We start from the raw sequence: 20835 nt of genomic DNA, 5'->3' as shown, positions 1-20835 counted from the left end.
AAAAAAGTAATTGTTTTGAGGAAGCTGAGATCTCCCCTCCGCATTTGAATTTGGTAACTCTTTTACTGCGATTCCGTTGTTGGCTGTGCTACAGTTTAATTAATGCTAAAGTATCGGACCATTGAAATAATTACTAGAACACCAAATAGACTCTATCTGTGGATGTATTTTATGTTAATTATGACCATCTGTTTAGAAATTCTATTTAGTGCTATGAACATTCAGTGCCCTTTAAGTAACAGGATACTTGTACAAGATGTCCTTATCTCAGTGAGCTTTTCAATATTATGCAGTGATTCTTCTCCCAAATGAATTCCCATAGTATGTGTAAAACACCACAAACTGAAAGTTGAACCTGTCCCTTCCAAACCAAGCTGCTGAGGTAACACTTTCAACATAAGCCAGAATATTCACATGCATTGGACAAAATAGATTTTCATCCAACTTCTAGGAAAGCACAATCAAAGCTCTTGCAGGGATGAAAAAAAACCCGCAGTCTTCTTTAATCTGCTATTACATATGTCTTTTAAGTAAGGAAATTCAAAAGCAAAACAAATAATAGCAAAACCAAGCAATGAGCCAACATGCCTAGAAAGATTTTTAATTCCTCTAAGAACCACCCCACTGTTTCCTTTCTCCAGCTTCCCTACCGACACAGCCAGACGAGAGATGCACAGAACCGCAGCGTAAAGCCTTGCGGTAAACGCTTCCCTTACAGCTTTTTGCCAGCGTTACCTCAACCATCAAGATACCAACACCAACACTACTGCTGACCTAGGAACCATACTGGTATTTTTTCACCTGCGTGACTGCAGGACCCAGGTAACAGCACAAACTAGCCAACTCTGGGAAGCATGCTGCTGTCATGAGTCACACAGGGAAAAGTTTAAGAAAATACTAGTACACACACAGCTCAATTGCTAGTACGTTGCTGGTCACTAACAATCTCCTAATAAACAGTCTCGATTTCTACACTGGTCATTAATTATTGCAAATGCAGAAATCTTTGCTTTGAGACAGTACCCACATTCAGTTTCCACAGATACTTCAGACGCTTGCAATACACAGCCACCTCTCTATTTACAAGCTTTTAAAATATAGTTGTTTGTTTTCCTGACCAGCACAGAAATGAACACAACAGATCCTTAAAAAGTGTGCACCACTGATTTTTAAAGATCTATCTGTGGGTATTTAATTATCATAAAAGGCAGATTCTCCTAAGCATGTGCTGACCTTCAGATTTCTTGACAGGAAAAAAAATCTAATTAAATCAGCAAACAGCTGCGGAAAGCTCTCAACTCCTAAAACTTCAAGCAACCACACACAGATGAAGTCTCCATACTCTGTTAGGCATGCCAGCTCTCCTGCCATTCTTGCACTCCAGTGTGTTAAGAAAACAATCTCACATCTCCTAATTATCATGTCAACTTCTACAAAAAGCATAAGTCAAATGTTTAATAGATTCTTGCTCCTTGTCAGAAACAATGTATTTCAGGGGTGTCCTCTAGAAGAACAAATTGCTCCAGTGCTCTAAACTGAGCAAACACAAGGAGAAGAGCATAATAAAGAAGGTAAACTAGAAATCGTTTTGGGTTTGTTTTTAACAGGCAACATACTCAGAATGATTACCCTTGGTCTATCTGTTCTGGCAGACACACTATCTATCCCTACGCATGTACAGGGCTTCTCTTCCCCAGCAAAGTAGAAGCACCCTGCAAAAAAAAAAAAAAAAAATCCCAAAGAAGTGGCTGATACAGAAACTGGCCAAATATACAAGGCAATCAGTTTGAAAAGACACAGTATTTTTTTTTTTTTCCTTAAAAGACCTTTACATAGTATAGTTACAGTAAATTTTATGGTATTGCTATTAGAAGCAGTACTTCAGATGACAAGCTGAAAAATGCACAAGTCTAAATTCAGAAATTACATAATAAAAACCATTACAGTTGAGTAATTTTATGTTTTTAATACAGTAACATTTCCCCACTGCAGTAATGGCTGCAATAGAGTGGAGTAACAATGATAAATGACTGATTTTCTCATGATAATTTTAGACCAGAATATTGGATGAAGTTGGAAGGTGAGGTGGAAGGGGAAAAAGGTGAACCCCCCAAACCTTCCTCAAACAGCTGTACCATTTACAAATGATGGAATTTGTAAGATTTAGGTGTTCTTATTTTACATTAACTTTTAGCTACCTAATCCCATGATATTCTGTACAGCTAATCCAAGTCATTGTACTTACTCAACAACCTTTGAACACGATAAATATAATTTAATCCTGATTTCTTACAGAAGCCAGGCTTAGGTGATCATGCTGTTCTACTGGTTTGTTCCTCTCCCACGCGAACCTCAGGACCCCTGGACCATCTCTGAGCAAACCCGACACAGACATGTCATGTCTGAAAATGCATATACGTTCCATGAAAACCGGTATCCGTAAAAATTTCTGAATTCTCATGCTTCTCAGGAAAGGCTACAGCACCAGGCACAGCAGTTATCTGTCTGCTTTTCTGATCTATCAGCATATACGCACCAGCCAACCAGAACTCAGCCAAAAAATATCACATTTTGTTCAGATATAATAAAGGGCTATTTGGAAGGTAGGGACATGACACAAATCTGCAGGAATTCCAACAAACCTTTGAAGACAGAGGGCTTGATCAATGAAGAGCAATGTCAAACATTTGGCACTTGGCCTCCCGTGTTCAGCATCAGCACTCCTTAAGCAGGGCAAGGGGAGCCCGGCAGGACACTGAGCCAACATGCGGAGCTGAACTAGCCTGGACCAGCTAATTAGGAATGCTGATGACAACGCTTTATCTTAAAGTCTACCTTTATCCAGGGCTTAGAGGTCTAACACCAGGAGGAGATGTTGACTTCTCCACACCAGAAGTTAACGACCTCAGGAGTTCAACAACTTTACACAAAAACAGATAAAGGGATTTCTTTAGTTAGTGGTGCTGGTGCGGCCTTACATCTTAATTCAGTGACTACATTTCTCGCCTACACTAAGAGATACAAATTCAATTGCTATTAAATACTTTTAACCCATGTTTTCATCTTACAAAGAAGCATCCAAACACACATTTTTAGAGATGAGGCAATTTCAGTCCCTCCTCTTGAAGCTATTCCTCACACATAAAAGGACCCTGAATATTCATTGAAGACAACTGCAGACTCATCTTCAGCTGCCCAAGCAGATGACTTGGATTTTGCTTCATTTCTGAAGATCATTTGTGCATTTTTACCAATTGGTCATTGGGTCAAATCTAGGTATAGTTCTTTGAGCAAGGAACAAAAAAAATTCAGTGCCTCCTCCCCAGCTATATGCCCCAGTTCCTAGGCAGCATGCTGAGCAGGGGTCTCAACCTAAGAAAACTTCCTTCTCTTCAAAGGGAAACAGGTTCAACACGGGGTGGGGAGTGATCCCCTTCAAAGCTGCACATTGCCCGGAGTCAGAGCATTCACCAAAATGTGAGATATGCAACTCCATCCCTTGTCAAAGGAAGGGTTGAAGGCTACTCAGTTCCCCCGTAGCGTAGGCAAACGCCTCGGCAAAAAAGAGAAGCAGCAGTCTTGTGGCTCCACACTAGGCCTGCTCTGCTCAGGCCTACTTGATCAGGTCCCTCGTGGGACACAGGCAAAAAAAGTCTAATAAGCAGAGCACGTATGAGAATGAGACATGGAGTAATTCTGTCAGTGCTGAACAAAGGGAAATCTTCTCTACAGATGAAGGAAAACCTTGAAAAACTTGTGAAATTATATGGCATTTTCACAAATTAAGGGAGCATAATTATCAACTCACTGTGGATTTAAGCCTAAATCTTAGAATTCAATTGATTTTTAATCACTAAAGAGTCCCTGATACTGACTTGCTCTTAATATTGACTGCAGAGATCACAGTATTTTCTTTTTTTAAGTGATCTCCATTATAATTCTCCATTTATGCAGATTACTCATTTGCCTGCACTACAAGGAGGTGGCTTTTTCAAGCTTTCCTTCCTAAGTTATGTAGTTCTGAAAGCATCCTGACTGGTTCAAAAACTTAAGTGTTCCACGTAATCCAAGTTATCAGTATTAAATTCTCTGAGAGGGCTAGAATATTTTATTCATTTTTCTTCAACAGCCATCATCTACTGATCTAAAAAACTAACTTCATTAAAGGCTTAGAAAAGGGCCCTCCTCATAATAGCTTTGCATCATTCAGCTATGACGGCTTGAAATTAAAATAAATCCTCTTTACAGAGCAGACTTGCTTATTTCTACATTCCATAATATCTGTCACATGTAAGTCCCTTTATATCACGTGCAAATTCTATAAATAAAGCAGTCTTAATAACCATTAAAGACAGTATTTCAATGCAATTTTTTCACTGAACATTAACGCTACTGGGAGTATCTACAGCTCAATTTAAATCCCAGAAAAGTTATAACCAAGAGAAACCTTGGTGACATACTGGAATACATACGCCTACCCAGACTATGTTTTGCCAAAACACCTATGGGATGCTTCACTTGCTATCTTTTTAAAAAATTAAAGCTTAGATCCCTTCTGCCTCCCTAAAAACACGTGGCTGAAGAATAATTCCCTATGAACAGTGGTACAATTCACTAAAACAAATTTAAGTTCACGGCTGCTCAGTGACTGCCAGAATTCAAGGGTAAATCCCTCCCAAGTCAACACTAGAGTTAGTGTATCCTCAACTGTTCACACCTGCTCTTTCCTGTTCAAGTGTTGCTAACAGAAATCTTGTTACTAGATTTCAAAAGTTTCCCGTGTACTTATGTAATGCCACTGTGGGGTTTTTTGTGTTTCATAGGTGTCACTGAAACGAGAGTTTGTCCTTGCCACAAGCCTGATACGAATTCAGCTCCTGTAACAGTATTGACTTTTCAGAACTAACTGAAGGGCAAAGAAACAAAAAAATTTTCTTTGCCACCAAAATCAGTTGAACTTACACTGAATGCAGAAAAAGGGAATCTATTTCTAAGCAGATCTATTTTGACACAATTACTTCAAGAAGAGATATACTGAAGAATTCCTTACTCTTCATTAATATTTTCAGAGAATAAGGACTCTTTTATTATTATAAAGTTCCCCATGCTTTTTTTTTAAACAACACCTCCTTCCTTAGCTATACATTTTACAAAAGAGAAATTCCATATTCTAACATTTTCCAAATAATTTTAATGAAATACTAATTCCATTCTGAGGCATAGGCAAGAAAACAGAGGGTTCCACAAGATTCAGAAAACCTTCCTAAAGTTTGTACAAAATTGCTTAATAGACCCACAGATTTAGAATTTTTTCTTTTCATTAGGACTGTCCAGTCAGTAAGGAGACACCACTCCTATTCATCCCAGTAAGAGGTGTACAAAAATCTTACCAACCAAAATGTAACACACAGCTAACAAAACAACTGCTACTAGCTATTACCCTCTGGATACTGTAAAGATTCTACCTGCTGTAAATCAACCAAACCTTAAATAAAAGAGAACAATACTCAAGGCTAGGACTTTGAGATATCTCAAGCGCTAACAACAGAATTGCTGGAATTTGATATTTTTGAGAGAAATGACTGTGATCTCAAATGAGACGGGAATACTAGTTCGTAAGAAATCTTTTCTCGTGGAAAGCTTTGCTTACTTTGCATAAAAAAAGAAAAAGTTCATTAAAAGGCATGCAGGTCTTGAGAAAGTGATTAACTGCAAAAATTAAGAATTCAGTGTTTCTTGGAATAATACTTATACTAGCCACACAAGGTTCAATTTTTAGAATTTCCACAGATGTTTAACACAGACCAAAGGTCAAAATAACAGCATTTTGATTCAGAAGATTTACAACTGTACTTGTTGGTTCTCATTTAAAATGAGATCTTTCCTGCCACAATTACAAATGTATGCCTTTGTAATCTGAAGGGCTGCTTTTAATTTTTGTTTCAGCATTACGATATAGCTACAATGGGCGTGAAAAAACAATCACAGGAGTAGGTACAGGAATTAAAATTAAACCCAAACAAAATCCTAAGTTTCCACTTAAAAGTGAAACGCACCTACACCAGAAATTTTCCTGGTTGTCAGTTTAAACTTTGTGATTATTTTCTCTATAGTATGGAAGGTAACGTGTCGCTCCCCTCTGAACCCTGACGGTAACTGAATACGCGTCACCCTCCGTGCACACTGCTGCCCTTTCCTATGCTTTGTGCTGACTTCTACGCCTAACTTAAAATCCTCAGCGCGCCTCAAGCATCAGCAGAACCAAGACACGCTTTTCCTGCTCGGTTGTTTTGTTTAAGACACTTTAAACGTGACATGACGGGTGCAGTCCTAGGGCCTATTTTCCACCACGACTCTTCGCCACCATCACCCTAAAGCACAGCTCCACAGGAGCGGGAATACTCCCGACACCGGTGCAATTTTCTTCCGTGCTGGAGGCCGCCACATAACCGGCTGTTCGGTGCTGCGGCCTCCCCAGAGGGCTGCCACCGAGGTAACCGGGGGCCTCGCCGCCTTACGCTCGCCGGTGCCAGCGCAGAGAGCGCGGCGCGGCCCCGGCGGGTCTCCCCGCGGCCTCGCCCCCCTCCGCCAGGCCGCTGTCAGCCGCCGCCGGCCGCGCCGCGCACCTGTGCCCGGCCCCGGCTCTCGCCGTCATTTCGGAGCCGCCACCAAATGGCTGCCCCACGTCCCCCGGCTGGCCCAGCGGCCTAGCGGCGGCGGGGCGGGGAAGAAGGGGGGGGGGGGGGGAAGCCGGCAACCCCCTCCCCCGCGGCGCAGCCGGTACCCGGCGGGCCGGGGGCGCTGACAGGCCGCGCTCGGCGGGCGAGGCCCGGCGCCGCTCCCCGCCCGGATTCCGCAGCGCCGGGACCCCGCAGGGCGCCGGGAGGCGGGGGAAGGGTGGGGGGGAGGGTGGGTGGTGCGGGCGGGGCCCCGCCGGGTCACCGCGTCCCCCGCGCCGGCCGCCCCCGCCCAGCCCGCTCCTACCTGCGAGGCGGGGGCGGCGGGGCCGGGAGCAGGCGCGGGCCGCGGCCTCTCACACGCCATGGGGCGGGCAGCGCGGCGCGGCCCGGCGGAGGCAGCGGCGGGGGCCTCGGCGGCGCCTCCTCATCGCGCTGACAGCCGGGAGCGCCGCCCCGCCCCCTCTCGCGAGACCCGCCCGCCGCCGCGCGAGAGCCCAACGGCCGCGCCGCGCCCGCCACCGCCCCGCACGTGACCGCCGCGGGGCCTTGTGGGAGCCGCCGGGGGAACGACCATCGAGACGGCGGCACAGAGGCGCCCTCGGACGTGCCCTTCCGCCATGGCGGGGTGGGAGCGGCGGCCATAGAGACGGCGTGGCAGAGCGGCGGCCGCTGCCGCCAGCGCCCCCTGGCGGCCCGCCTGCCCTGGTGGCGCCTCAGCCGTTCCTCGAGGCGCGGCGCCTGGGCTTCGCTGCTGGTGTCGCTTATTTATTTTCTTTTTAAGATTTTAATGAGTAACTTTGTCATTACTAGCGCTCAGAAGTACCTGGGGCTGGAGGCCGCCTCTGGCGCTCGTCGCTTGTGCCGCCTGCCACGGCCTCCCGAGGAGGTGCAGGTGCGGCCCCTCTGGGCCAGGAGGGTACGAGGGCAGTGGCGGGAGCTCCTGGGTTGCGGCTTTACCACAGGCGACCCCAGAGAAAATCCCGGGAGCAGCAGCTCACTTCTCCAGCCTCACACGACGATCAGAACCGTTTTCTTAACCAAGGCCGAGGCAGAGTTTGATTTCTGAGGAGAAAGCGTTCATCTGGCAAGTAGGTCAGATAGACCCTTCTGAAGGACCCAAGAAATGTGCTACTTGAGCACTTTGTTTTGGTTACAACCTCTTGTTTACTCACCATAGCAAGCCAAAATATTAAGTACTAAGGTATGCACCGAATTACTTAACTGCGATTAGAAGAAAGCATATGTATTTCTGAAACGTCTTGTTTGCATTTCATTTATTGTGTTGACAGGACGAGTGGTTACATGTATGGAAAGGGGAGAGGAAACACTTCTAACGTGAACATGTGCACAAAATCAGTTTTTGTTCACAAAGCTTACCAAGACACTCTAGCTACTGAACAGAACAACACAACTCCCTCTCATGTTTACATGCAATACAACAGCAAACCAAAATAACTTGCAATCCTGCACCCACAGAAGATGCACTTCAAAAGATCAGCCTCTGTTTCCCCTTTGACACACAGGGAAAATACCCCTGTATACACCTGTAAGAAACAGTCAAACAAAACCCAAGGAATGATCTTTTGAAATGTTAGCAATGGTAATCATACACCTGCCAAAAATGCGTATCAACTGAACAAACGTAAGCACAGTTGAACCAAATCTGTCTCATAAATGCACAATACATTTATTTACTGAACTACAGTAATAGCAGCCCAATGTAAAAAGGATGGGGGGAGGGAAGTAAACTTTTTCCTTGTTTTATGACCTCTTCCAAGGATGAAGGAGTTTATTTTAAGTGACCAAGTCTGTAAACACAGATGAAAAGCTACAAACCAAGCTGTACGTATACCCAAGTTAACGTCTGCAAATACAGCAAGGGCAAGTGCAGGTATTCGCATGCTTTTGAAAACCAGTCAATTTTTATGCATTTAGGAACCAAAAATCAGTGGTATTTTGTAAAAACCAAACAAACAATACTAATCACAAGGTCAAAAAGACTGTAAATAGTGACAAACTAATGAATGCAAACAGAAGACAGTGGTATAAAATGCCAGGTGGCTGCACCATAGATGACTCCCAAACCTTTTAACTATGGTAACTGTCATGACAATTTTAACTACAACTACTATAGATAAAAATCACCAAAATAAAGCAAATTATCAACTCGAATCGCAAATGAAACAATAGTAGAGTTGGTGAAAGGTTGGGCCTTGTGCTTAAAGTCCTGGATAAACCAGGTGATTTTAATTCCCAGTTACATGCGCTGCTTACTGGGGGGGTGTAATTTCTGTCATTATTCATAGGGACGCCCCCGTATGCAGGCTTGGCACGCTCACCTTTCCAGTGATCCAGTATAATGGAGTCCTTCACCAGTCAACTGTCTATGTGAAGTCAGACATTTTTGTGAAGTTCTGGAGGAATATGGCTCTAGTGGCGTGCTCGGCTTCAGAACACACTACTTGCCTATTTCGACTACGGGGTTTTGAAGGAAGACATCTGCTGCCTACCACAACAAGGCCTAGTATGAACTACTAATATGAAATATTGCTGCAATCCAACTAATATGTACTTTCAGTGTTAGTAATATCAGATGAAGAGCTTAAAAAACCCCTCATGAAACAAGTTTTTTAAAATTCTTCAACTGAAATTACCTAGATCTTAAGACAGTGACAATGCTGGCACAGCTGACCATGCCTATTACAGATAATAACAGGAAACTGCACGGTAGATCTTGTACACACCCAACCCCTCACAAAGCTGATAAATAAAACCCCAAGCAATGGCTGGTACACTCACAGAAAAAGGGGATGGAAAGAATGTAAGATAAACATGTTAACTGACATTAAAAACTATTGTCTTGTATTAAAACCAGCCAGGTTATGGAGCACATGGGCCAGACTTCTGGACTCAGAGCAAGAACTTCATAGCAGCACTTCTGGAAACTTGAAGGAAAGTGCACCCTCGTGATACAGACAAGATTAAGAACTACTGCTTTTTGCTAACTGGAGAGACTCTAATGTAAGTACCATTATCTCCTATTAACAACTCAATTGACTCTTTATTCATATCACATTAAGTGGAAGAAACATATACCAGTCAAAGACAGGTAGAGGATAAAGATTCGGCGTTACAGAGCTTTCAGTGGTTGTGATGAAACTGAAATGACCTTTGACAAAGTACAAACACTCCTACCCAAACACACATAGTTACTGTTTTACTGTATCACAGAAGTAGAGTATGAGAAGACCTCTATGTCTAAGCCACTCCTAATAAGATATAAAAGGACTGTTTTTCCAAATTAACGTAGAAATTGCTATTAACGTTAACAGCACACAGCTTAATTTTTCACATTAGTGTATGTATCTAAGATTTGTAAAAAATGAAGGCAAATGTTACAACTCAACAAATAGGACTAGCTTAATAGGAATTAGTCAAATACAGGTGCAAAATACTGGTGTGAGAAAAAAACATAAGTTTAGAAAAATTCAGAACTCATAAAACTGAAAGCAAGTCCTTCTAATGAGACTATCTAGTTAAAAATGAACTGCAAGGCAATACTGTCTGTCTCTCTTTTACCAATTCTCTATTTGTAAGAGGCAGTCTGAAAGCTTCCTTCATTATTTGTCTATTGGGTGTTCTTTCTTAAACATCAGAGACTTGAGTATGAAAGCATGCCTTCTTCCTGTTGAAAGATCTAGCAAAGTCTGGGCAAATAAGATGATTTCACCATAAATGATACGTGAACTGGGTGGGAATGACTGACTTGCTGAATAAATACAAATATTCCTCTCCTTAGCCGTTACAGATCAGCAATGTCACGGCTCAGGCTTCAGCTTATTGCAATATCAGTAACACTTCGAAAATCAGCAGTACCTGCCCTTCGAACAGGGGAGTGTAAAACATAATTGGGGGTCGGGGGATGTGTGAATTCAGAATGCCTCCAGAATAATAGAAGAGAAGCATGAAATAATTTCCCTTATTTTGCAGTTTACTTTTAACTAGTAAACACCTTTTTCATGCTTACAGCAATAGCAACCTTAACACAGCAGGCAAGTTTACTGCTCGCAAGGCCTGTCTTTGATCACCGGTCACATTCCTGTGCTTCTCTCCATTACGTGGGGATCTGTATCTAGAATTTTGTCTAGAATTTCACAAGGTGGGAGCTTTCTGCGGAACCTGGCTCCACAACCACCCATCTATTAATCATAGTCTATTTTAACTTTTGTAATAGCGTTCAGGTTTGTTTTTTCGCTGCTATTCCTTCCATGAACAGAAGTTAAATGCTTTTTAAGAGCAGACTTGTGTTTAAAGTCCATGTCGCAGCAATGACACTTGTAGGGTCTGTCACCACTGTGTATATTCAGGTGATCCTGAAGTGTGCTTTTGGCAGTGAAGGTCTTCAAGCACACCATGCACTGGAAGGGGCGGATACCCATGTGCCCCCGGATGTGCCTGTTGAGATTCTTCTTCTGCGTAAATGTTTTGCCACACTGCAGGCACAGGAAGAGTTTGTGCATTTTTAGATGCCGGAGGTAGTTCTCAAGATGCAGAAATCCCCTCGGACACTTGGGACACTGGTGCCGCCACGAATTGCCAGAGTCATCCAGGCTCTGGAACCCATTCACCAGACTAGAAGTTCCTTCTGGATTGTCACCAACAAAAGCCTGAAAGTGATTTCCTGACATTTCTGTATTTCTGCTTTCAACTGTAGAATTTATCAGGGAATGCTGGGTTTCTGGGAAGTATAAATTTGTTTTAGAGGATGTGCAAGGCTGAGGAAAATGATCATTTTCTACATTCGCTTCGCTCATGGAATCCATTCTGAAGATACAGATTTCGTCATCCTTATAGCCGATTTCAACTGTTGATATTTCTGGGGTTTTTGTGTCCTTCCTCTCCGAGATCAAGCTCTGTGCTGTGGGCAGTGAGACGTCCCCATTCTCCTGTTTCACAGGGTATTCTACATTCACCGGGCTGTCTTCCGAGATCTCAATTATTTCACAGTCTTCATCTACAACCTCCTCCCCGTTCCTCAGTTCGGCGTCTGAGGAATGACACCTCTCTGCAGCCTGATTACCGTTCTCCATGGAAGCATCGATTTCCAAGTATTTCGACAAAGCTTCCGTACACTTCTCCACGATGTGAACCATCTGGAGATAACTCGCGGCCGTCAGGTATTTCAGCAGCTCCTTCTTTTTGACCTCCAGAGCCCCCGTGTAACACGACAGCAGCAGCTTTCTGCCCACCTCGGCGCTCTGCAGGATGGTGATCCGCACCTGCCGGGACTGGTTGAGCAGGAACTGATCCCTCATGAAGGTGGAGCAGGCGGCGAAGATCACCTTGTGCCCCTGGAACTCCGTGTCGTTGATGTAAATGGAGACGTCGCAGAAGAGGTTCTGCTGCCGCAGGAGGTTCATCTTCTGCAGCACGGCATCCCCTTGCTGCTCGAACTGGAAGTGCAGCACCTCCGAGTCCGCCGCCATGGCACCAGTCCTGCGGGGAAAGCACCGGCACCGCCACTCACGCCGAGCCCAGGCCGCCCCCACGGGCACGGCCCCGCCGCGGCCTCCCCGCTCCCCGCCGCGGCTGACGGGCCCCGCGGAGCCGCCCGCCGCTACAACGGCCGCGATACCGCCACCCCCCCAACACACACCAAACTCACCGGCCGCGGCCCGGCCGGTCCCTGCAGCCGGTGCGTGCTCCGCCGCCGGTGCCGCAGCGCCCCGGAAGCGCTTCCCCCTCCGCCCGCCCCTTCCGGAACCGGGTCCCGTGCGCCCGCCCCCCCGCCCGGGGGGCGCCGTTACCGCGGCGGGAAATGAGAGTCGGCGGGAGACAAGAGTTAGCAGCACGTTTATTAGAAGACTTGGCACTGCTACAGCCGGGGAGGGGGGACGGGACGGGACGGGGGAACACACCGCACCGGCAACGGGGCGCGCCTCGCCAAACGTCCGGTAGAGGTAGCAACGTATCGGCCCGGGCCGCCGCCCCCGTAAGGCATCTCGGAGAGCGGCTGCCCGGGGGGCTCCTCCTCGCCCCCGCCATCGGCTCCAGCAGGCCGAGGGGAAGGCGACCCGCCGGGCCGAGCAGCTCCCGGGCCCCGGAGCGGGGAGGAACCACCCGCAGCCCCCGACCCGCCTGCTTTGGTAATAGTACGTAGTGTAAGACTTCTGCCCAGTCACTGAAGAGGTAGCTAATGCTCAGTCCGTCGATTATACAATCCCAAAGGAAAAACGTCTGTCCTGCCTTCTCAACCCTTACCAAGTCAGGAGGGCCGACTATTGTCCCCCCTTTGTGTTTAGAAATCGAGACTTAACGTGACTTCAGAATTCTCCCAACACCTTCAGTTTGTATCCCACTTTGATTCTCCCTCCGCGCCTTTACTCCTCCCAATCACTCCAGAACCGAAATCAGCCCCAAACGATTTCAGTTATTTCAACAAAAGTTCAGCGGCAGCTATCTAAGTTTTGCCAAAAAGCTAAGGGGAGGGGGGAAGAAAAAAGACTGACACTTCAATTTTATCAGTTACTAACTTGCAAAACAGGTTTTCTAAAAGAAAAATAAATTAAGGAAAGAATCATCCCTGATCTATACAGGAGGCTGTGCACCTGCACCATATGCTGCAGGAACACATGCTACACAAGCTACCACCACTCCGAAAAGTGGTAAGCCTAAACCTCTGGTAAACCTAAGAGTTCTAAGATTTTCTTCTTCTATATAAAATAAATAAATAAAATGCCAACATAAAAAAAAAATCCTAATGTATTCAAGGAGTTATTAAAATATTTTTGTAATAGACTTCAGTTATTTTTAGGATATGCAGGAAGTTGTACAGCACATTAAGTTGTGAGACTATCCACTTACCAGCAAATAGTATTCTACACATTAACACACAGATTATGATAACTGCCATAGTCCTCATCTGAATATGCAGCATCAGTAGCAACAACCAATGGATCTAGTCTTTCACTAATCGGAACATTGCAATGAAGACAACATTTTACATACATGGACAATTAAGTTCATCTTATCCTATAATCGAGCTGCCTCTGTATATTCCATTTATAAGTCTCACTCCATTTTAATCTGTAATTCAGAGAAGAAGCATCAGCCAGATTTTTCTTTTCTAATACCTCTTCTACGCTCTTCACTTGTCTGTTCCATATAGGGGCAGATCTTAGATGAACTCTACCACCAGCACGCCTTGTGCTGTGCCATCAGCGTATTGCCCTCTTAGATCTCCAGTGTTTCTGGAGTCACGGAGCCATCTCCTGAATAAATCTTTTTGGTCTGCACCCTTTTGCCAGGCCAAAAGCACAGACATTAGTAAGAAGTCATTTTTCATCCAACAGATGTGTCCATTTTCACTGAAGAAGCAGTCTTCTGCATTTCTGCTTTCTCCTATTTATTTCTGCCACGGTCTCACCAAATGACCACAAGCAGCCTTTTAACTGAACGGCCCGCAGTCTCAGCCTTCTCAGACGTTGACATCACCACAGCACAGGGTGGATTGAAAACCTATATATCGTGATCAAATAATTTTTTTTTTGTTTCTTAAGAAACCCCTTGACTCTTCGCATCAGCTTCAAGTCACCCACAGCTACTTCAACAAGCTGTATTCTCCTTACAGTAACATTACAGTTTCGTAATTCCACTAAAAAAACTTCCCAGATAGACAAAGCTTTCAATACTGTCCATTTTGCTGCCACTTTTTCTAGCATTTGTACAGTTTTATTCCTTTCTCTGGCAGAAGACCATTTTCTTTATCGTGTCCATATTCATATCTGGTTAGATTGTTCACTAGTCCCTTACAGCACGTTGACCTGGCTCTGCAAGCTCTTATTCTCCATGTCTATCTTCATTTTGACGTTAGTGCTATAACTTATTTCCATATAATGAATAAGATATTATCAAAATGTTTGAACAGTACAGAAGATTCTGCCTGAGGACAGAATGCAAGTGTCAAATGCAACTGTCACAGTCAAAACAATTCTGAAAGCGGGTGGCTTTAAGAGGAAAACAGTTTTTCTTCCCATGCATACCTATTTTCTGCCCCAGTAACCTGAACATTACTTTTTAAAAGTTCCAAATAGTTAGATTTTAGGCCTAAATGTATTTGCTACAACTTGAAGGATGTAATGCCCTGACTCCACTTCCATTGCTTACTTCATAGCTATCCATGTAATAGTTCTTGTAACAGTCAAGTACAGTAGTTTAAGAACTCAATTGCAAAAACCGATTCACAGAATCACCTTGCTTTTCTACTTGAAAGTACGTGGATTTCTGAAAACGTTCTGCAACATTAACGCTTTTTATCATCCATCAGTCTAATGTCTGCGTAAGGAAATCCTGGCTTCTACACACACATATCTGAAGATCAAGACCAACTTTTGATAATTACATACAAAACAATTTTTGCTCTAACACACCTTTGGTCATACCTGTTTAGCATTTTTAACCATACAATAGCAGCCTTTCACCCCCACCCCCTCATTCAAACACACAAACAGTACTACTTTTAGGTAGGAAGCATAATCTCAGCCTCATGGCAAACCTTGTGGAAAAGAGCTGCATTGGAAGAAATACTTATTCCAAATACAAACAGCAGTTCTCGACCGAGGATCAGCCATTTGATTATTAGTCTATGCTACACTTCAATGTAATAAGAGTGCTGTTCTACTGGGAATGGTGTTTCTCAGATAAATTAGTTTCTTTCAGCCTGACTGGGATGCGGATAATTCCACGGCACTTTTGAGAAGCAACTCAGTATAATCCCAGAATCCCAATTAACATGCCATTCCCGCTACATTTGATGTTTAAGGCGGTATACAAGAGGTATTGCTGAGTACAGTCAATAGCTGATACATTAACCTACGGAATTTGTGCTACCTATACCTCATCCTAGGCTCTGTAAAACACTAACGGTCACAAACTATGCAGGTCACTTACAAAAAAAAAAAAAAATTGCTTAAATGTCTAAGAAATCAGGAAACTTTATGTTGTTAATGTTCTTATGGCAGGTATTTTTGCTTCATGTTAACTGACACGTGGCCCTTATTAGATATCGAGAGCTATACAAGAACTAAGGGGGAAAAAAAAGGAAAAAAAAAAAAAAAGCATGAATTGTTATAAATTGCAGCTTTTACAACAGATTCTTTTCACAGTGTCAAAAAGCAGTATTTCTCCACTCCAGCTTTGCTATAAAACCAACAACTGTTCTGGCTTACAGGATGAAAAATTTATGGAAGATGGATGGTAATTTTTAGTTTTGAAATGTTTAGCTTGTCTCAGTACACACACTGGTAAGTGCCCTTTAAAAATTTTAGGTATGACAGCCTAAGAAATAGGTCATACTCGCACTCCAGGCACCGGCCTCTCACATTTCAGAGCTGCAATTTATTCTCATTTTGAACAGTTCTATGCAACTATCAGCTAACCCTGCCAAATCATTTAGGGTTTTATCGTTTCATAATGCATGTTGAGGTTAAAAACCCTGAGAGCTTTCAAGATAGCGTTGATTGGCAGCAGAAGTTTCTTGAAATAGTTCAGGAAGGGCAAAAAAGTGACACAAAAATACTTCATTTCAACTGTAGGTGTCTAGGGGTAAGATCAAAGAAAGATAATTTTAAGAGGTAAGTTTAAATTTGACTATATGGAGTGCTTTCAGTTATCCAGTGCTTTAAAAAAAAAAAAAATAAAAAATCGGGTTATCTCACAGACTTGTCCTCTTTGCTCTTTCCTCCATCTGCCCAGACACAGAGAGGCCTCTCACTGTACAGCAGATGGTTTACTTGCAGCCCACAGAAACAGTCTTTCAAAAGGTGTTAGTCTTGAGTCTCCTAATCAGAGAGAAATGAAACAATTAACCCCATAATCCACAGTAGAGACACAGACAGAAACCTGAAGGAAGATTGCTATTCACAGAAAATATCAAGTAAGACTAAGAACGATGGCTGAAGACCTGCCAGGTTTTGCAATCCAACCCGCCATCCATCCATCCATCCATCCATCCGTAGCCTTTCAGGACATACCACTAGTTTAGGTTAAGAGCCCAAACCAACTGTTTGCTCCTCTCAGTCACGATCCCTACAAAGAGCTGGTTTTAATTGCTTAATTGACGCAGGTACTATCATTTCTTAAACTGAGCACAGCCTGAGGCAGCTTCCCTGCATCCAGTACCTGGCTTGCATCAGCTTGCTGACAGACCTTACTGTCTGTAGCAGTGCTACATGTGAATGAATCGAAGTCCACTGTTATGTCTTGAACGTTTCTTTCATTGGCATTGTCAAAGCTATTTTTACCATGTAGCTGTTTAAGATGTTTCCTCAGAACGGGTTTATGCGCAAAAACCATGTCACAGTAGTTACACTTATGGGGCTTGTCCCCACTGTGCAGGTTGAGATGGTCCTGTAAGGAACATTTCTGAGAGAATGTTTTCCCACAGATCTTACATTGGAACGGTTTGATGCCTGCGTGCACTCTCATGTGCCGGTGGAGATTGCCCTTCTGAGTGAATGTCTTGCCACAGAGGAGACACATAAATAGTTTATGCATCTTTAAGTGATTAGCGTAGTTTTCCAGATGCCGAAATACTCTTGTGCACTTTGGACACTGATGGTGCCACTGGAGGCCTTTGTCTATACCTCGGTTGTTAGGCCCGAACATATCTTTAGAGGCCAGAATGATGTTATCGCTGCCAGCGTATGAAAGGGCATAGTTGTGGAGGTGGTTTTGCTCTATCTCACTTGCTCTGTTTTCAACAGTGGAGTTGATAAGAAAGTGTTGAGGCTCTGAGGAATGCAGTGCAGTTTGTTCAGAAGAAATAAACTGGTTCTGATCCTTCTTATTCCTGACTTCTGTTACCTCCCCAATGGACTCCACCTTGATGATCTGAATATCACTATCCTCCATGTCCATACTGTCTTCTGAAGGCTGAATACAAGGTGAATCTTGCTGCAGAGAGTCATCGTCTCCTTGATGTTCCTTCAGCTCAGAGGAGTCACTCTGCTGTTCACACTCCTTGCTCTCCAGCGGCTGCTTCGGTTTTATGAACTTCCAGAGGGCCTGCGTACATCGTTCGACAATGTGGCTCATCTGCAGAAAGCTCGCAGCAGTCAAGTAGTTTACTAGTTCCATTTCAGGAAACTCCAGAATACCACTGTAACAGGATAGAAGCAGCTGCCTCCCCACTTCCGAACTCTGCAGTATAGAGATTTTTACGTCTCTGGAGTCATTTAGTAAGAACTGATCTCTTAAAAAGGGAGAGCCAGCAGCAAAAACAATTTTATGTCCATGAACTTCAACGTCATCTATATGGACCACGACATCACAAAATTTGTTTTCTTCCCTCAGTTTGTTCATTTTCTGTAACATCGAATCCCCATAATTGTCAAACTTGAAGTGAAGAATATCTGATCTTTCTGACATTTTGGCACACCTAAGGAAAAGCAGCAAGAAAAAAACAAGTGAGAACTTTTTTGTTTTCTAAAATGCAAGTCAGAAGTAATACTATAAAGTGTGTGTTTAATAAGATGTTACACTTTATCCTAGAGAAACACTAAAGTCCGTTACAAGTTAAAAGTAAAAAAAAAAAATCAATTTCATGCCTCGCCTTACAGTATCTTTTACCCTTCTTTAATGAAGCTTGAATATAAAGTAGAGGTGATAGGACAAATTTTCCTGAAACAGTCCCCTAAAGGGTTACAATGTTTTCCACACTACTTGTCTGGAATTTAAAGGGAAACCATAGAAGTATTTTTAGCAGCCTTAGGTCTTGTTAAGCTTTGCTTCCACATTAAAACTCCTCAGAGATTTAGTCTTTACCAAATAACAATGACGTTCCTTTAGCTTTTGGTTTGTGATTTCCTTCAATGCCTTAGTAGCTTTCATAACAAATGAATTCAAGGTGAGACAGAACCCAGCACTTTCCAGACATACAAACATCCCTGTTAACTGTCTCTCTCATATACTGCTCAGAATGAGAGTTACAGTCCAAGAACAGTGGCTACAGTTCCTCCACTCCACCATTTGCAGGACTATTGATGGAGGACACTAACGGTAATTTGGACAAGCCAGTCTTTTAGCAGGCCTACGCAAGCTTTGCAGTATCTGCAGCACTGGGTTTAATGCATTGGTTTTTAAGTCTTCTTGCGGGGGTTGGTTTGTTGTGTGTTATTTTGTTTTGATTTGTTTGAAAAATCACAGAAAAATATCTTCCGTATGGCCCCTTGTTTTATACGTGCTCTCCAGGCTCCCTCTTTTGAGTACCTGGGGAATGTAGGAAATCTTGTTTCTTCTTGTCTTCTTTGGAAGATCACTACTCTAGGAAGTTAGTTCTTGTCTGATAGTATTTGGAATGAAGAACAGTGGATCTTCCATAAACCAAGTACCAATCTTTTGTCTTTCAATAGTTGTTTAAAGAATTTGTAAGACTACACTGATTCTCGATGAAACGCTATTCACGCAATCCTGCCAGAGAACTGGGATTGCAGGAAGTGAAGAAATCACAGGAGACTAGATGATGCAAGATTTGGTGAGATAAAATAACAAAACAAAGCCAATCTTACACCTCACAACTATTACAAACACCACATCAAGCTTGAAAGGAAGCTTTGAAGTTTATAGATAAAAGCAGATACAGCTCTCTTGGGGCAAGAAATATCAGCTCAGTGTACGCCCCAGGAAATGGACTCATGCCTAGTGTAAATGAATGAGTACACAAGGCAAGGGTTCAAAAAACAACATTTTAAGAAGTATTTAAGGAGATCAGGGTTGTTTCAATTTGCTGATCAGACATCACTCGGAGATGTGACCTCCTCACTACTCAAGCCCATCAAGTATATCTTCCAGCATACGGCATGTGAGAATTAGAGCAGCATTTCAAAAGCCTTTCAGAAACAAGGGACCACAGAAAGTTTGGAAACGGGGGTAGCATCCTTCTGCAGTACAACCAGTTCTGCTGAGTCTACAGAAAGCTGTCAGTCTGTTAGTCATCCTGTCTTCAGCGCTGCCTGATTCATCCCCATTTCTAGGGCAAAAAGTTTAATTTTATGAGGCCATCGCCTTCGGCAAATACAAACGGCAGGAACAGATCACCGTGAAGTATCTTCAGTGAACTTCAGGCGTTATCCAACTGTTTCTTTTTGTGTTTTCTCTTGGAAGAGATGAAGGAAATCTACTCACAAGCCTGTTTTTTTCTACCTTGGGATACTACATTTTAAATAGTCAACGTGCCCGTGCCAAGGTAACGCTGTATGGGGCCGTTAACCAGGCAGAGCTACTGCGGCCCCTCAGCACTGCTCGGGCAGATCGCGAGAGTCACGTCGTGAGAAACGGAAAGCAGAATAGAAGCGACGTGCCTTGATGCACGATCGGTTTTCACTATGACTGATTTCCAAGGAAAAAAATAGCTATCCAACGAACCCCAAACCCTCCCTCTCGGGAGGAGGGCGGGCTATGCCTAACTCCTGGTCAGGCGCGACCCCCGCCGCCCAGCTCCTCCTCGGCTTTTACCGACCGCGGACCGGCTCCTGAGCTCGTACTTCCCCGCAACCGGGAAAGCGATGTTCCAGGACAGCTCAGCTGAGAGCCTGCGCAGCTTTTCAAAACAACGCCCAAGCGCGAAAACCTTCGCAAAAGCGGGGGAGGCCGCTGCCCGCGCCCGGCCCCGCCGCCCCGCTCCCCGGCCCCGCGGAAGGGAGGGAACCGGCAGGTACCTGTAGCGCCGGGCCGCGTCCCCCCGCTGGCACCCGCGGCCGCTCCTACCGCAGCGCACGCCGCGGCCTCCGGCTACGGACCTAAAGAGGGGAGGAGAGCCGCCGTGAGCCGCCGCCCGGGCCTGGGGTCGCGCCGCCCCAGCGCCGGCCCGGGCCCGGCCGCCAGCCGCACCCCCCGGGCGGCCCCGCGACCCGCCGCGTCCCCGGCCGGGCCGGGCCGCTCTCCGAACTCGACCCGCGGCGACGGCGGCAGCGGCGACGGCGGGAGCGGGAGCCGCGGCCCGCTCCGGACCCCGCTCCGGGGCCGCCGCCCGCGCCCCGCCAGCCCGCCGGGACCTACAGCCGCCGCCGCCGCAGCCCAGGACGGCGACTCGGAACCGCATTGTTCGAGCGCCGGAAGCGCGCGCGCGCCCTCCGCCCCGCACCCGGAAGCGCCTGGC

At 44.8% G+C, this 20835-nt stretch overlaps 3 protein-coding genes across 6 annotated transcripts in view; all 3 read right to left on the bottom strand.

Annotated features, from left to right (window-relative positions):
• RC3H2 (ring finger and CCCH-type domains 2) overlaps positions 1-7120 on the bottom strand; it is a 30882-nt gene extending 23762 nt beyond the window's left edge. For all 3 annotated transcript variants that reach the window (XM_074923434.1, XM_074923435.1, XM_074923436.1), the window contains exon 1: positions 6985-7120. The gene's annotated coding sequence lies outside the window, so the exon portion shown is untranslated. The remainder of the gene's footprint in view (positions 1-6984) is intronic.
• An 827-nt stretch (positions 7121-7947) lies between these two features.
• Positions 7948-12421, bottom strand: ZBTB6 (zinc finger and BTB domain containing 6). The gene is made up of 2 exons (XM_074923855.1): positions 12346-12421; positions 7948-12176 (listed from the first exon to the last, which is right to left on the bottom strand). Exon 2 carries the CDS (start codon positions 12164-12166, stop codon positions 10883-10885), a length of 1284 nt encoding a protein of 427 aa, XP_074779956.1. The 5' UTR covers positions 12167-12176; positions 12346-12421; the 3' UTR covers positions 7948-10882.
• Positions 12422-12557: 136 nt separating this feature from the next.
• ZBTB26 (zinc finger and BTB domain containing 26) lies at positions 12558-20808 on the bottom strand. 2 transcript variants are annotated; one of them, XM_074923853.1, is made up of 3 exons: positions 20736-20808; positions 20396-20476; positions 12558-18117 (listed from the first exon to the last, which is right to left on the bottom strand). In XM_074923853.1, exon 3 carries the CDS (start codon positions 18105-18107, stop codon positions 16791-16793), a length of 1317 nt encoding a protein of 438 aa, XP_074779954.1. In that variant the 5' UTR covers positions 18108-18117; positions 20396-20476; positions 20736-20808; the 3' UTR covers positions 12558-16790. The 2 variants fall into 2 exon arrangements, with proteins under 2 accessions (XP_074779954.1, XP_074779953.1); XM_074923852.1 differs by having other exon boundaries at positions 20396-20778.
• Between the last annotated feature and the right edge of the window lie 27 nt (positions 20809-20835).

The sequence above is a fragment of the Athene noctua genome, chromosome 20 (assembly GCF_965140245.1).
Source record: "Athene noctua chromosome 20, bAthNoc1.hap1.1, whole genome shotgun sequence".
In the NCBI taxonomy this organism is placed as follows: Eukaryota; Metazoa; Chordata; class Aves; order Strigiformes; family Strigidae; genus Athene; species Athene noctua.
This window is presented reverse-complemented; position numbering and strand designations above follow the sequence as displayed.